The 17,226-nt window shown below is 38.3% G+C and overlaps 3 protein-coding genes and 1 long non-coding RNA gene across 4 annotated transcripts in view; all 4 read left to right on the top strand.

Annotated features, from left to right (window-relative positions):
• Positions 1 to 17,226, top strand: part of LOC104778406 (protein neprosin) — a 648,080-nt gene that overhangs the window by 160,396 nt on the left and 470,458 nt on the right. The gene's annotated exons all lie outside the window — the stretch shown is intronic.
• LOC104778487 (uncharacterized) lies at positions 852 to 4,268 on the top strand. Its single transcript, XR_015595573.1, has 2 exons — positions 852 to 1,932; positions 2,078 to 4,268. It is a non-coding gene; the product is annotated as an uncharacterized LOC104778487 (long non-coding RNA).
• Positions 8,844 to 11,527, top strand: LOC104778484 (nucleolar protein 56). The gene is made up of 8 exons (XM_010502943.3): positions 8,844 to 9,159; positions 9,453 to 9,667; positions 9,762 to 9,919; positions 10,008 to 10,195; positions 10,294 to 10,546; positions 10,652 to 10,800; positions 10,891 to 11,025; positions 11,113 to 11,527. Exons 1-8 carry the CDS (start codon positions 8,862 to 8,864, stop codon positions 11,373 to 11,375), a joined length of 1,659 nt encoding a protein of 552 aa, XP_010501245.2. The 5' UTR covers positions 8,844 to 8,861; the 3' UTR covers positions 11,376 to 11,527.
• Positions 12,058 to 12,897, top strand: LOC104778483 (uncharacterized). Its single transcript, XM_010502942.3, has 2 exons — positions 12,058 to 12,351; positions 12,489 to 12,897. The coding sequence occupies exons 1-2, from the start codon at positions 12,137 to 12,139 to the stop codon at positions 12,799 to 12,801; spliced, it is 528 nt and encodes a 175-aa protein (XP_010501244.1). The 5' UTR covers positions 12,058 to 12,136; the 3' UTR covers positions 12,802 to 12,897.

Genomic DNA, 17,226 nt, shown 5'->3' with positions numbered 1-17,226 from the left:
ACAACATATATAAAAAATATATAGCAAAACCATAAGTCTTCAACAATGCGAGAAAGAAGCCAAGATGGACCACCAATTGAGAGATAGGATCTGAATCTCCGCTCCCGAGTCACACTTTTGGTTATATCTCGTGCAACCGCATTCGCTTGAATGGATGAAAGCTTTAAATCTTGATGGCAAAAACCATAACTAATATTAAGACGTTGAATTTTTTCCATGTATGATCTATAACGAGGCCAAGCTGACAGGTTAAGCAGTACATCAATAACAAATCAACAATCCGACCAGACCTCAACATTCTCAATCTGAAAATTCCGCAAGCTATGGAAAGACAACAAAATCCACTATATTTGTTAACGACAGGATCGGAAGAAAGGCATCCCTAGCATGATAGATAGCTTCACCCACATATGATTTCTAATAATCCAGGGAGCCACCACAAAACATTAGATTGTGGTATAGAGCAGACAATAGTATGCACTACAACATACAATACAATGATACATAATTAGTATGGAGTATATGATCAATAGTTTTATGGGATGATATGGTGTTTTATGCTCTATGAAGATTTTTTAAATACACAATAATACATACTAGTCCACAATAGTACAGAATGATTAGTCCGATTTTAGTTCGGTTGGCAGCATACATGCATTCAAAAGCATAGTTTATTAGTATCAAATAATAATAATCATTTCAACTTTTCCTCAGTCTAACTAATTTTTTTTTGCTTTTTAAAATTGCGTCAATTTCTTAATTAATTATGACTCGTCGTAGAGCAGCCAATATTGATTGACACAGCTCATGCGCGGGAGCTACAAAAACCACCATACTCTGTTTTCTAAAACGTTCGTCTCTTGGTATCTCTGTTGTTGTTGCTGAGATGCTCAAGCTACCAACGTCTCCGTGTCTGCTCCTTACCGTCTGGCTTTTGTGTATTTCCGATTCGGTTGACGTGGATCGTTCTCAATTTGGTGCCATAATCGCTACTCATCCCGATGAAGGTCTGTCTTTCAATTCATTGGCACTAACTATATCGATTCTGTTATAGTATAATGGGAGTCTGCACGTGTGGTCAAGATAAGAAGAAGAGGAAAAGCACGTGAGACAAAGGCAGCTGGAGTTGTAACGGAATAAGATTGTCAACGTCACGGAAAGGGAACAAATCGGTTCACACTGTTTGTTAACTCTCTATAAGAGCATCTGTTAGCTCATCATTTCTCATTACGCAAATCTGAATTGTTGTTTCTATTTTCTGGGTTTGGTGACATGTACCTCATCCATTTGCTGGAGCTTCTCTCTTGAGACTCTTGTAGATGAGAAGTTGATGTTGCGTTTCTTGTGAACGTTATATCAAGTTTTATCAGTTGTGTGTTTGAGTTTCTGTTTTACGTTTATCACTGGTATCAGAGCATGACGACCTCAGAATCAATGGCACGACCTAGATCGCGATTGGAACAACTGATTGCGGAACAAAATCAAGAGATCGACAAGAAGATGGCTGCACTGTTGGGAGAGATTCGACGTATCTCCGGTATCGAGAATAACACATCATGGAGTGGTCACCAACATCAACGATCATCTCCAGTGGTCACCGGTTTCAGTGACTTCGGAAACTGTTCCTCCGTCACCGGAAGTGGTTCCTGTTCACGATGCTGAGATCAACGCTACCAGTACTAATCTGCTATCACATCGCACAAGGAAGATTCGTCGGATGAGATTAATGAGAAAAGGGTGAAGGGGCTATGTGTATTTTGTGAAGAGCCAGAGACTCCAGGTCACCACTTGAAACACAAGAACTTAGGGATTCTCATGATTGATGGTGATGAAGATCAACTCCCTAATTATGGACTTGGGGAATCAATTGAGCAACGTACGGTGAATTTGGTACAGGAAGCTCGAGAGGAAGAAACAACTCCACAATTACAGGTACCAATTGCTAACTCTGAGCTTTTGAGGAGTGTTAAACTTAGGAAAGTAAATTTAGGATTGGAAAATTTAGATGTGGTGAAGAACGAGAATCTGAAGTAAAAAGGGGTTAAAAAGAACAGTAATATGACATTTGCGGTTGCAGGTGATGTTGAGAGGGTTCAGAAAGTGTTAAGTGTGGCAAAATATATCTCTGCACACCAAGTGTTCTGCAAATTGTCTCAGCATAAAGAGAACCTGAGTGTTAAGAAGCTTGGAATAAAGACGAAAATGAAAGGGATTAAGACTTGGATGTTCAAATTCAGGAAACAAAAGAGTGAACAATGGCTTGGTTATGATTTGTTTGCTACTTACTTGGAAAACAAAACGAACGGGGCAAAGTTGGGAGTTAGTAGACGTGACGAAGAGTATGGACGTGATCGAAAGTCAAGAGTTGAAGGTTGATCCAGTTGTTGAGTTGAAAAAGTTGCAGGAAACCGAAGGAATTGAAGAATATCATGAGAAGTTTGAGTGGATAAGAGCTAGAGTCAATCTCTCTGAAGAGTATTTGGCTGGATTAAGGTTAGCTACACAAACACATATTAAGCTGTTCCAACCAAAATCAATTCAACAATGCTTGTTAGTGGGTCCTTTATATGAAACTGCATATCCAACACAGAAAGTTCAGAAAGGTTGGTACACTTCGACATTGTCCCTCAGTCACAGTAAAGCTCAACAGTTTGTGATAGAGGCAGAAAAACAAAAAAAAGGTGGATAGGATAGGTGAAAATCATAAGAGGAAACTGGGAGATAATGATTCCCTAACATCTGCAGCTGGTTTAGATATGAAGGTTCATGAAACTTTTCTTAATAAAGTTCAGCCTAAGGCTTCTGTTTAGGTGGACAACTTGCTGCATAAACAAGAATTGAGTTGTGAGCATCGATGTTTTCATAAAGCAGTCTCACATAAGGATAAAAACTCCTCAAATGAGAAGCAATTGATTCAACAAGAGATTTTTGTTGTGGTGGAACAAACGATTTCAGTTGCAGAGAATAAAGGTAGCTTCAGTCTTTGTGTGCAGTTTGCAGCAGAAACAGAAGAGGGAATAGATACAGATATGATAAGTGAAGATCATAAGCAACAAGTGGGAGATAATGAGCTTTTAACAACAGTAGCAGCTTATGATACAAAGGTCAATAAAACTGTTGTCAGAGAAGGAAGTGCTTCTAAGAGAGAGAGTGATTATCAATCGATTAAGCAAGAAGACTTTGTTGTAGAGAAGAAACTACTGCAACAACCTGAATCTACTAGTGAAGTTTTCAAGGTCTTGCAAGGAGTGGACAGTTTGCAGCACAATGGGAAGAAGGGAAAGGGCTCAAAATCTTGGATGTTTAAATACAAAAATCAGAGGCATGTCTTGGAGAAGTTACAGTCTGATTCTGTTATTTCTGTTTCCCACTCTGTTTTTGGCGTTGTTGTTATCACTATTCAGAGAGATGAGCTATCTGCTGTAACTTTTAGTTGGTTGGCTGCAACATTGCAGAGTATTTCAGAGGATTCCCTCATGCAAAGAAGGTGTAGAATGTGGCTGAGACAAACTTTACAAGATCTGCAACAGTTTAAGCACAAGTGGAGATTCAAGCTTTTACATATAGTTTCAGAGTTAACCTTCAGTTTGGAGACTGTTGCAATATCACTTGCAAAATATCTTGTGCAGAAGCCATTATTTAAGGTGGCAGGTAAATGCAGAGTAAAGCTGCATCAAATGACAATGGTTTTGCCTACTCATCTGCACTTTGGGGGTGCAAGTCGCTATGTGTGGCATCGTTTCACGACTCAATCTTCACAGAATTTTGTTAGTCAGGTTTGGGATCCTGGAGGTTTGTTTCAATACTCTTTGATTTCAACTTGAAGTTACAGTAGAGTTGCTAGCTGCAAGTTAAGATCCATGGACTGTTTTAAAACTAAACCTTGTGATCAAGGTTCTACGAACAGGGGAGCTTTGTTATAGTATAATGGGAGTCTGCACGTGTGGTCAAGATAAGAAGAAGAGGAAAAGCACGTGAGACAAAGGCAGCTGGAGTTGTAACAGAATAAGATTGTCAACGTCACGGAAAGGGAACAAATCGGTTCACACTGTTTGTTAACACTGTTTGTTAACTCTCTATAAGAGCATCTGTTAGCTCATCATTTCTCATTATGCAAATCTGAATTGTTGTTTCTATTTTCTGGGTTTCGTGACATGTACCTCATCCTTTTGCTGGAGCTTCTCTCTTAAGACTCTTGTAGATGAGAAGTTGATGTTGCGTTTCTTGTGAACGTTATATTAAGTTTTATCAATTGTGTGTTTTGGATCTATTGTGTTTGAGTTTCTGTTTTACGTTATCAGATTCATGTGAAATTGTTGTATACTTGACGATAAAAACAAATTTACCGGTTAACTTCCAGTTAAAAAATTTGGTAATTGTTTAGATAAAAGTGTAATTAGAGATTTGTAGTAATAAGAAGAGCTAATATTAATAATCAATGATAGTTGACCGTTGTGATCGTCAGCGCGTGCGTTGAACTCTTATCTTCTCAGCTTGGAGGATCCGGGCGCCGAGAGAATGGAACATGAGCGACAACATTTGCTCTGGCGTCGCCATCGACGACAGTATCAACATAGACAACCCTGCCTCCAATCCTCTAATCAAATGCGACTGCAATTTCGAAAACTCCACAATCTGCCGCATCACCAACATGTACGCCTCTTTTTTTTTTTTGTATGAATGTTAAATTATATTCACCAAAAAAACAACAGTGGTCCAAAGTTGGTTTTACAATTTAGAACAATAATTTAACAACCAAAGAGTTTAAGAGACGGATATGGTTTGGAGAGGATGACTTCGAAACCAGAGTTGGAGTCCATTCTCATAGCCAGAGGTGGAGGTCAGTGTGAGCAAACGGTTACGGACTTGCTTGTCGATGAAGCGGCAAAGGGTGGATGACGAAGTGGGAGCTTCTCCGTGCCTTCGAGCATTACGTTCCCGCCATAGGCTGTGTAGAGTGGACTGGAAGACATACCGCAGGACAAACAGGGGTAGGCGTGGAGTAGAAGAGTCCACGAGCAGAGAAGCCAATGTCGTCCAAGACGTGGTGAACCGGGGTCCCATCAAGTTGCGAACAAGAGTAGACCACACGTTCGAGGAATAGGAGCAGGAGAAAAAAAGATGTTCTCTCGTTTCCCCACAACCCTGACAAAGAACACAATCTCCATTTGCAGCAGCATTCCACTGAACTAACTTGTCACCAGTAGAGAGCCGATTATGGTGAGCAAGCCAAGCTATAAAGGCGTACTTAGGTGTTGAATGAGTGAACCAAACGCCTGCAGACCAGGGACAGGGAGCGTTTGGTTGCCTTATCAAACACCAAGTATCATAGGAAGCGAATATACTCTTAAAAGAACCATTCCTTTGTTTCCAGAGTGGACGATCACTACCTTGAGGTTGCACTGAATGGCGGATAGAGTCAAGAGCACCCTCAATCTGATTCAGAATATCAACACGATGTCGTCGTCGTCTATGCAAGAGGGCCTCTGCCATAGTACTCTTCTGTGGGATCCCCATATCAATACTACCCCGGTTCCCAAGTTGAGCAAACAGCGGACCAATAGGGCTCCAAACATCAAACCAGAATGAAGTGTCAGTGCCCGAAGATATCTCCTTTTTATGTAGATTCGCTGCAAGGTCACGGTATTTCAAAAGCTTCCTCCACATCCATGATCCACCAACACTCCTCTCATTGACAGAGAAAAGCGAACCAGTGCGGATCAAGTTCCTTCGAACCCAGTTGACCCAAAGAGAGGTACTAGCAGACACTAGTCTCCAAATGAGTTTCAAAATACACACTGTGTTCGTATCCTGCAGACGACGAAGCCCCAGCCCTCCCTCATGCAGTGGTTTGCACACGTCAAGCCAAGAGATTCTGGCCTTTTTTGTATTTAGAGCCGGACCAGACCACAAGAAAGCCGAGAAGAGACTATCAATCTCCTGAAGGCATCTCTTCGGCAAACGGAAAGCAGAGAACCAGAAATTGGTGAGACTAGATAGTACCGACTTTATCAACTGAAGTCTACCTGCAAAGGACAAAAACCGACCAGTCCAGCAGGATATACGACTACGAATACGCTCAAGAAGAGGAAGATAGTCAGCATGTGTCATAGAACGGGTGAGGAGAGGGAGTCCCAGGTAACGAACAGGGAGTGAGCCCACAGAGAAGTGGAAGTGCTGTAGGATGTCGTGTTGATGTTGAGTTGAAAAACCAGCCATGAACAACGTGGATTTCTGAAGGTTTATTCTGAGGCCCGAGACAGCGGCAAACCTATCAAAAACAGCTAGAATCGCCGCTATGGAGTGTGAGCTCCCATCAGTAAAGATGAGAATATCATCAGCAAAGCAGAGGTGTGTGAGGTTCATTGTTTTGCAGCGAGGATGATAACCAATGCAGTGATCAGTAGCAGCCTTATCCAGCATTAAGGACAGGACATTCATACAAATGACAAATAGATAAGGGGATAGAGAACATCCTTGCCTCAAACCTCTTTTGTTTTGGAAATAACCAGCTAACTCCCCATTGACTTGCACAGAGAATGAAGCAGAGCAGATACAAAGTTCTATCCAATGAATGAAATCCGCGGGGACATTAATAGCTTTGAGGATATTGATAAGAAAAGGCCATTGCACTGAATCAAAGGCCTTGGAGATATCAATCTTCATCATACACTGAGGGGAGATGGACTCCTTGTGATAGTCCTTTACCAATTCAGAAGCAAGCAACAGGTTCTCCATCATGTACGCCTCTTTTTGCTGCACCCCACTGAGGAATTCTCATTTTTGGATCTTGTTGTTTGCTTTCGCAGCAGGGTTTATGCTATGAGTGTTGTAGGACCTATACCTCGGGAGCTCTGGACTTTGGAAGACCTCACATATCTGTATAGCCCGCCAGCAACAAAACCACTTACCCATTTTTATTAACTTATTTTTTTATATCTTGAGAATGTAATGCAGCCCTCAACAATCACATCTTTCAGGCACCTACCTAGGTAAAAATTGTCTCACAGGTTCACTGCTTCCTGCAATTGGGAATTTGACTCGAATGCAATGGATGTAAAAAGCCTGCAAAAAATCTTATTTTTTTCTTAATTGATGTGGTTATTTTCTAAGTGTTCACTTAATAAACTTATTATCTCTCACATAGGGATTTTGGGTTTTCAATTCCTTGTCTGCCCCTGTTCATGTATTGGGTGTCATTGTTGGCGTTGTACTTTTGAGTATCTTTGCGGGTGTTGTTATCATCATTATCCGAAAAAGAAGAAAGCGGTACACAGTTTATGAAGGTATAGATGTAGGCCCTAAGTACTAAAATTGAATATCATCTTTTAAGTTGTTCACTTTAAGAACAGAATTTTTTCTTGCAGAAATACTTAGTATGGATGTAAAGCCTAACACCTTCACTTACTCGGAACTCAAAAATGCAAGTCAAGATTTCAATCCCTCGGACAAGCTTGGAGAGGGAGGATTTGGGTCTGTTTATAAAGTAAGTCCCATACTAAAATAGACGGCCTTTATATTCCGCGAGATACTAGGAAATAAATAGTATACTATATTATGTAGTACCTTTTAATAATACGTTTTGTGTTGAATAACACATTCAATAAGGAAACCTCAGCGATGGAAGAGAGGTCGCGGTGAAGCTAGTGTCTTTTGGATCCCGACAAGGGAAGGGCCAATTTGTTGCAGAAATTGTAGCATTTTCTTCAGTTCTACATCGCACCCTCGTAAAACTTTAAGGGTGCTGCTTTGAAGGAGAGCATCATTTGCTCGTATATGAGTATCTACTGAATGGAAGTCTCGATCAGGCACTATTTGGTAATGAACATAAACATCACTTTCTCAATCTCTCGATCTGCGAAGTTAAATGTGAGACGGCCTTAAAGTAGACATTATAACCTTTGTTTATGTTGCAGAGAATAAGACTTTACATCTTGATTGGTCAACCCGTTATCAATGGATATCAATGCAGTGGATATCTTGCGCCAGAGTATGCTATGCGTGGACATTTAACAGAGAAAACAGATGTGTATGCCTTTGGTGTTATGGCTCTTGAGCTAGTGAGTGGAAGGAAAAACTCTGATGAGAACCTGGAAGAGGAAAAACAATACCTTCTTGAATGGGTACACGTAAGTCCTTACTAGTCATATGGGGGAATCAGAGATAGTCATGAATGTCAAAAGCCGATGATCCATTTGTATTTCGAGTATACAGGCATGGAATTTACATGAGAAAAGCCGAGACTTTGAACTAGTTGATGATGAGCTAAAGGAATACAAAATGGAAGAAGTGAAACGCATGATTGGCATTGCTCTGCTTTGCACTCAGTCATCTCATGCGTTGAGACCACCAATGTCACGAGTGGTAGCCATGTTGACAGGAGATGTTGAGGTCAATGATGCCACCTCTAAGCCAGGCTACCTAACCGACTGTACATTTGATGGCACCACAAGCTCATCTTTCAGCAACTTTCAAACCAATAACACAAGCTTATCTACGATCTTTGTGACGCCTGCCCCAGAGACAGCGACTCTAAGCCAATGCTTAGATACATCATATCACAATCTATTGAAGAAACAGATTTCACATATAACTCAATAAAAATGTTTTCGTAGCTCCGAACTCGTTTAAAGTATTTTCTTGTCCTTATTATTTCGTAGCTTCTGTCAAAATTTTCGAAAATAGTATATAGTTCACATTGTTTAAAAAAAAAAAAAAAGTCGACAAATACAATAATAATAATTTCTTAAAGCGGCCGTGATGGCCGAACAAAATTTTTGGACTCTATAAGCTAATACAACGAAGAGACCGTAAAATGGGCCAGGCCCATTGAATTTGTTCAAAGCAGCGCCATCAAAGAAATGGTATTAAACCCTGAAACCCTAGTTTCGGCTCATTGTCTATTTATCTCGCTCAGTAGGTTCTTTAGGGTTTTAGTTTCTTCTCCTCCAAAAATGGCGATGTATGTGCAGTACGAATCTTCTTCAGGCTATGCCATCTTCGAGGTGCACGGACTAGATGAGATCGGACAGAACACTGAGGCTGTTCGGACCTCCGTCTCTGACCTCAGTCGGTTTGGCCGTGTAGTTCAGCTCACAGCGTTTCACCCCTTCGAGTCTGCTCTCGATGCTCTCAACCAAATCAACGCCGTCTCCGAAGGTGACTCTTCATTACCCACTAACTTGTTCCTTGTTTTGTATCTTCATGTGTTGTCTTGGGTTTATCTTATTATATACACTGCTTGTTCTCCGATTTAGAGCTAGATCAGAGACTTTCACTATGGTGTTTGGTTCAGCTGAAAAACTTAACCCTTGGATTTAAACCCTCATAGTTCAAAACCCCCTGGATATATATTGTAGAGAGCGCTTCAATTTATTGTTGATTCATATATTTGTTTGCGTCCTGATTTTGTTTCATTGTTTTGATTATATCATTGACCCTGATGTTGGTAGGTGTTATGACTGACGAGCTTAGAAGTTTCCTGGAGTTGAATCTTCCAAAAGTCAAGGAGGGAAAGAAACCCAAGTTCAGCTTAGGATTGGCTGAGCCTAAACTCGGTTCACATATTTTTGAAGCCACTAAAATCCCATGCCAGAGCAATGAGTTCGTACTTGAGCTTCTCAGAGGTGTACGCCAGCATTTTGATAGGTTCATCAAGGACCTAAAGGTGTGCCATCCTTCTTTGTATTTAAAGGCCTTCTCTTGTCTTTTTGTTTGTAACCTATGGTTTGTGTTCTGATGAACATTTTCTATTTGTGTAGCCTGGTGATCTTGAAAAATCTCAGCTTGGGTTAGCTCATAGCTACAGCAGAGCCAAGGTGAAGTTTAATGTTAACCGAGTGGATAACATGGTTATTCAAGCTATTTTTCTGCTTGACACCCTTGACAAGGATATCAATTCTTTTGCCATGAGAGTCAGGTTTGTTTTGTGCTTTTCCCTTTCAGATTCTGTGTTGCAATTTTCCTCAAAAAAATTGGTAGATGAACTGTTTACAATGTTCTTACAGGGAATGGTATTCGTGGCACTTCCCCGAGCTAGTGAAGATAGTTAATGACAACTATCTTTACGCCCGTGTTTCAAAGATGATTGATGACAAGTCAAAGTTGACTGAAGACCACATCCCAGTGCTTACTGAAGTCTTAGGGGATGAAGATAAGGCAAAGGAGGTCGTCGAAGCTGGAAAAGCTTCCATGGGTACATTTCATGAGCTGTGTTTTTTTTAGTAGCAATGGATAAATGAGTGTTTCTAATATCTCTTGTTCTGAGACGGTTATGTTCTTACTTGTTCATAGGCCAGGATTTATCACCAGTTGACCTGATCAACGTACAGACCTTTGCTCAGAGAGTTATGGATCTTGCTGACTACAGGAAGAAGCTCTATGATTATCTTGTTACCAAGATGAGCGACATTGCCCCTAATTTGGCAGCTTTGATTGGAGAAATGGTGGGTGCTCGTTTGATTTCACATGCTGGAAGTCTGACTAACCTTGCCAAATGCCCATCATCCACCCTCCAGATTCTTGGAGCTGAGAAGGCGCTTTTCAGGTGCAGTATCTGGCCCTGTCTTTTATAATTTTCTCCAAGTTTTTCTTTTAGTGCTGCGGTGTTTTTCAGGTGCAGTATCTGACATGAACCGCTGTGGTGTTTCAGGGCACTTAAAACACGTGGAAACACTCCCAAGTATGGGTTGATTTTCCATTCTTCCTTCATTGGCCGAGCCTCTGCTAAGAACAAGGGTCGTATCGCTCGTTATCTTGCTAACAAGTGCTCTATAGCCTCCCGGATTGATTGTTTCGCTGGTAAAGTTCTGAAAACCCTGGAGAAGAGCTTTCGGTTGTGAGATATGCTGTTTAAGCTTTAAATTATGTACCCTGATATGTCCTATGTAGATGGTGCAACTACTGCGTTTGGTGAGAAGCTTCGTGAACAAGTTGAGGAAAGGCTGGAATTTTATGACAAAGGTGTTGCCCCACGCAAGAATGTGGATGTAATGAAGGAAGTCATAGAGAATCTGCAAAAGAATGGTATTTCGTGTATAGCTTTTTTTTGGTTGAAAACAGAGTTCTCTTAGAGTGATGGTGAACTCAGTGTTTGATCTGTTCCTGGTTTAGATGATGAAGGGAAGGATGTCTCAGCAAAGAAAAGTAAGAAGAAGAAGGCAAAGGGTAAAGAAGAAGAAGAAGAAGAGGTGGTGGCGATGGAGGAGGACAAGTCAGAGAAAAAGAAGAAGAAAGAGAAGAGGAAGATGGAGACAGCAGAGGAGAATGAGAAATCAGAGAAGAAGAAAAAGAAGAGTAAAGCTGGAGGAGACGAGGAGACTGATGATGGCCACAGCACGAAGAAGAAGAAGAAGAAGTCAAAGAGCGCAGAGTAGGGATGCAAAACATAACAAACCCTGTATTGTATTTTTATTTTTGAGTAATGTCGGTTGCGTTTCGTTTTCTTAGTGAACTTTGGATAATTTTTGTTTTGGTCTGGAAACGATGCGATATTTGGTAACATCATAATATTGTTTAGGTTTCACGATTCTGTTTCTGGTTTACAGGCGGTAAGTTCTGCAATCACATGATTACTTCGGAAAAATATCATTCGAAGTGCATAATAAACTCTGCCAAGCTATGTGAGAAGATTAAATGGTAAAATTAGTATGTTGGATGACGTTTACAACCGTGGAGTCTCCATTTTATAAAATACTACAACTGCCTATACAACATTAGTTTAATTTATTATGGTAGGGATTCTAAATTGCCTCCATATACCATCATGCTAGTTGTGCTTGTATAGAGTAATGTATAAATTAATAAAAATACATAGCTTATAAAATTACGGCCATATGATTTTCGGCAAGGTGAAAAACTTATCTAACCCGCTTGATACCAATTGAAGTAAAATAAGAAGAGCAGCTTGCATTTGAATGGTCAGTTAACAAAAGGTTAAATTGAATAGAGGTTGAACTTGTTACTTGCGTATGTGACAATAGAGCTAGCTACCTCCCCATGCATGAACGAGAGATAGCTCGTGATTCGTGACCAACCACGGTCTCATATTCTTAGTTTAAATACGCATTTCACTTCACACACCGGTACCCTCAAAAGAAATATAATACAAACAGATCATTAATTTTCCTTAATTGGCATGATGATCAAGTTTCTCTTGTTAACTCTTCTAGTGATCATCTCTCCGATTTGGGCAAAGAATGATCTGATGATAAATGAATGCCACAATGCACAAGCGCCGACCACTTGCATGCAGTGTCTTGAATCCGACCCAACCTCCGTTCATGCTGACCCTGTTGGTATCGCCGGCATCGTCATACACTGTCTCGACTCTCGCCTCAATATCATTATCAAGCAAGTTTTTTCACTTCTATCTAATAATTAGCCATATATGTTTTTTTGTTTCCTGTAACTAAAAACCATATATATATATATATATATGTATATATAAAATCTTTGATTATAATGTAACAAATATTGAATTGTTGTAGCAACCTAACGGAACTATCGTCAAAGGAAGACAAAGCTGAAGTTAAGAAAGTTTTGAAGGCATGCAAACAGGACTTGTCGATGAAGGTACCTAAAAAACTATCGGAAGCCAAAACGGATCTGAGAAGCGGTGATTACGACAGAGCCGCTAGATCAATAATGCTTGGACTTAGCTACCCTTGGAGCTGTCGGTCCAATCTCCAGAGTGTCAAGTTTGATGAGTATTTGTTTGAGGAGTCTTTGGAGCTATTTAGCCAAATCAACATATATGCCCAACTCTCTGATGCTGCTATGAGGATCATTGATCGCTTCTAATAACCTCCGATCTCTTTCTTTTTTCTCTATGTGCGAAACTCAACATTGACGCTTAATTACCCCAATGAAAATAAAATGATTCCCTCTTTTATTATACGACATCATGTGTTCTTATGTTTTTTTTTATTAAATCATATTTTGTTTTGTTTAAAATGCATGATTTCATTGTGCAATTAACATTCGACCATCTAGAAGTAAAAATGATGTTCTTCTGTTCTTGAAACTAAACTCATCGATCTTTAAGGACAAACGTGATGGGCCACACGCATCACCAATTCCCCACCCAATAACAGTTTAGTTAATTAAATATACGGATTAGTCGCCACGAGTAATTTATTTACATCGGCCGTCATGCAAGGCAAGGTGGGGAGAGAGGAAGAGCGATAATAATAAAAGCAGTAAATAGATACAAGAAAAATTAATAAAAAAATAAACTGTGCCATTAAAACTCACTAGGACGACAACACGATGCGGGAGAGGAAGAGATAATAATGATACTATTGAGTATTATTGACGTTTCGTTTTCCCAAAAAAAAAAAAAAAACAGTGGCTTTTGGTATTTCTTTTCAACTTGTGAGGAAGAAAGCTACTCTTGCATATAAATAAATGTCCATCCATAGAAACTAGAGAGATAGTGAGAGAGCCTCGTTTCTTGTTAATTATCTTCTTCAAAAAAACCTAATATAATCATATCATTTCCGTTGCATACTATGGCTGATGAAACAACATTGAGATGTGTTTTCGCTACCACTAATAAGGATACTCATCTCGCCATTCTATTGGATAAACGTGACTCTGTATTGGTTTTTAAAGGTTACATCTGTTCTTTTCCTTTACATATTTTTAGTCTTTTTTTGTTCTTATTCGATATATATCTTGGTATAAATTCGTTTCGTGTCAAATGTCATGCATGATGCATCTATGCTTAATCTTGATTTTTCTGTTATAATTTGCACAGACAAAATTAGCAAGGACCACGAAATTTGTTTCCCAACTCTTGGGAAAATCATAGTTTCTGCCTTGAAGGTAAAACAATCTTTTTGTTATTCATACCCCCACGTCTTTCTTTCTTATGTTGTTTCAAGAAAAATAAAAAAAAAACAACATCTTACGGATGGGTCTTGGTTTTGTTTTATAGGTTAAGTCGGGAGGGCAAGTTTATCACTTGCCTGACTCGATGATTCTGAGTCAGGCTTTTCTAGCCATCGGTGAAAAGGACTGGTTTCTATTTGTGGACGTCATGCTTGTTGAGGACAAGGCCGTAGTTGAGCTGCCCATGACTAAAACTGCTGCTTCTTCAAACCCTGCTCCGGCTCTTCATACTCTGATGATAACCCATGGACCAGAGGAGAAACCATCAAAAAAGAGGAAATCTAAAACTTCGGCCATTTCGGCCAACGAAAGCCGTAAGAAACCAGCTCTTGGGGTTGAGACGTCAAGTGGTAGAAGAGAGGTTGAACCTATTGCAACTGGATCAATAGCAAAAGGTAACCTTCGTTTTTTCTTTTTTCTCTATATATACTGCTTTAAAATGTATTGGTCACGATTGACCAAGGGAATAATTCTTGCACATACGTTAGAACTTGTGGATGAGAGCCATAATAATGATGAATTCGTTTCAGGAACAATAGCCAAAGGTATGAAAATCAATTAGATAATGGTTGAAGTTAGTGATTCTCTTCATTTTAAGATGTTATTTAGTATTGGTATGTTTTAGTATTAACCCTTTGATTAGCTCCTACTGCTACAGAGAACCTTTCAACTGATGAAATGTACAAAACCACTGTTGCTGAGAAGCAAGGTCGTGTTGATGCTACTTCTGAACCAATGCAAATCGGTAAATTTCACTTCCTGATTTGGTTGAATGAATAGACATTTTGTTCACTTCTTAAGTATAATAATGTATGTTTGTAACATGGGCGTTTTCTATAATAATGTACTGTAGAAACTGAGACTGGTACCAAGGAAATTGTTGAAAAAGCTGGTGAGGAAGTTAAGTCTGTGAAGCCTAAGAAGAAAAAGAAAGCAAAGGCACCAGCTAAAGAAGTTGCTTCTAGCTCACAGATCGTTGAGCCTCCTCCTGCTGAAGTTACCAAAGAAGATCCTCTGGAGAATTTGGACAATGTTGTGAAGAAAATTGTGGAAGAGGCTCAAGTATTTTGCTCTGCTATATGAGTATTTTTTTGTATCTTCCATTTCTTTTTTTTTAATTTTCTATGTGACTGAACATCAATGCTGTTTCCAAGTTTAAGCAACTTTATTTCCTTTTTTATTTATTTATGATGATTAGTGAGTGGATTGTTTTTGGTTTTAATTCTTGATTTCATTTTTGCACAAAATAGTAATCGTATTTCTCTGCTCATCATATTTTAAAAATTAGAGATGCTTTTTGAGAAATATTTCAAATTTTATGCAATTATGTGTGTTTTATGGATTAACATTTTTTTTAAAATTCCTTTGGTTTATTAACCATCCAAAATATATTATAACAAAAAAAAACTAAAAATTCGAATTTTACCGGAAAAAAGAAGGGAATATAATAATACTAGATAAGGGCCCGCACGATGTGCTGAGTTTTAAAATTGTTAAAGAAAATAAATCTTAAACTCTAAACAATTTTTTTAAAATATAAAAAAAAATATTTTCTGAAGTAAATATATTAATAATTTTAATTAGAGAAAGAAATCATATTTGTATTTACCTTCATACACTTATTTATATTTTTATATTTTAAATATATGATAACAATTATTACAATAATCTAAAGCTAAATTATACTCCACCAAAACTTTTACCAAATACTCATCATTAAAAATATTATTATTGTAAATTTTCAAGAACATTCCACAACTTATTACAAAATATTTTACATGCAAAGAATTCATCAAAACAACATATAATTAATAACCACGTACGATTTTATTGTATGTTTTACCATTAAAAATACGCTCTTACGCCTAAAATTATTTTATTCTTAAAGTATGTTCTTTATCACCACTTAAAATGTCTTTTAAACAAATTAAACAAATTTTATGTTACTTTACTTTCAATTTGGCATAATTATAGTTCTTATAATTACTAAAATTGTTTTGTGACATTATTTTTTTAACCATGAATTTTTTTACTCCAAAGATATTTTGGATGAACACTTGGTGAAAATTATTAACTCGAGTACAATAATTTTATGACCAACCCAAAAAAGATTTTTTTTATTGAGAAAGTGAAAGAAAGGTAATATAACATAATATTTGCTCAAAAAAAGGTAATATAACATAACAAAAATAAAAATTTGAAAATTATAATCATGATGGTATATATAAGTCTTAAATAATTCAGACATACAAAGTAAAAACTTTATAAACAATAAAAAACATGACATATGTCAGATCAGATTGGTGCTGTGGAGTTGGCGAAGATCAGATTTTATTGTTGGGTGCTAGATGTCTTCGTCGAAGCCCTTCCCCGCTTCATGCAGAATTGGAGGCTCTACTTTGGGCAATAGAGTGTCTCCTCGCTAATGGAGTTGTTTGTCAGCACTCTGAGAAGGACAGCACCGAATTAGTTACGGTGATTCAATATCCTGAAGATTGGTCGACTTTCTCTAATATCCTTGACGATTTCCTCCTGCTTCGGACCGCCTTTCCTCTCTTCTCCCTGTCCAAGATTCCTCGTTCATCGAATTTGAGAGCGGATTGTCTTCTCGGTCATCTAGATCTTTAAGTTCATCTATTTTGTTTGTAAACTCTTTCCCTCCGAGTTGGGTCACCAATTCTGGAGTACTTTTCTAATTAATGTTTGGTTAACAAAAAAAAAATATATGACATATGTCATAATCACGTTAAAGGATCTATGACATTGTCTTAAATATTCTCGAATCGTAAGTTCTCAGCTTATTTCTACCCGATTCAAAAGTTCTCATATATTTCTCTATATACCTGAGTTTAAACGGTTTACGAACCAAATCCGAAAACAATCCACATAAATCCGGTTTGAAACCAATTTTAAAACTGTTTACCGTTCTAACTTCCCAAATTTCAAAATCGCTTCTCAATTACTTTATCAAATACCTTTTGTTTCAGTACCAGAATCATTGATATTATCCATAAGAGAAAACTCTAGATTTTGACAAGAAACATCACCCATCGACTAATCTTCAAAACTTATAACGCTACTACTAACTGTAGAATCACTTTTGGAACCTCCACCAGTGTCTCCATATTCGATTAATTTAGCAAGCTTTATATACTTTGATTCCATATCATTGCATATGATAGCTTCCACTGAAGAACCTGCACGAATCAAAGACCGACAATCAATAAGCAAAATTATATCAGAAAAAAAAATCAAAGATCAAAGCTTTCGATAGAAACATGTCAATTTATGTAGATATAATGTTATTTTCTTAATTAGTTGTTCTATTACGTT

The sequence above is a fragment of the Camelina sativa genome, chromosome 3 (assembly GCF_030686135.1).
Source record: "Camelina sativa cultivar CO46 ecotype springtype chromosome 3, ASM3068613v1".
Lineage (NCBI taxonomy): Eukaryota > Viridiplantae > Streptophyta > Magnoliopsida > Brassicales > Brassicaceae > Camelina > Camelina sativa.
The sequence above is the reverse complement of the archived record's forward strand: the minus strand, read 5'-3'. Positions and strand labels throughout refer to the sequence as shown.

Coding starts and splice junctions, on each gene's coding strand:
- LOC104778484 (XM_010502943.3), top strand. CDS start 8,862: ATGGTATTAAACCCTGAAACCCTAGTTTCGGCTCATTGTCTATTTATC. Junction 9,668..9,761: donor GGTTCATCAAGGACCTAAAG/GTGTGCCATCCT, acceptor CTATTTGTGTAG/CCTGGTGATCTTGAAAAATC. Junction 11,026..11,112: donor AGAGAATCTGCAAAAGAATG/GTATTTCGTGTA, acceptor TTCCTGGTTTAG/ATGATGAAGGGAAGGATGTC.
- LOC104778483 (XM_010502942.3), top strand. CDS start 12,137: ATGATGATCAAGTTTCTCTTGTTAACTCTTCTAGTGATCATCTCTCCG. Junction 12,352..12,488: donor CGCCTCAATATCATTATCAA/GCAAGTTTTTTC, acceptor GAATTGTTGTAG/CAACCTAACGGAACTATCGT.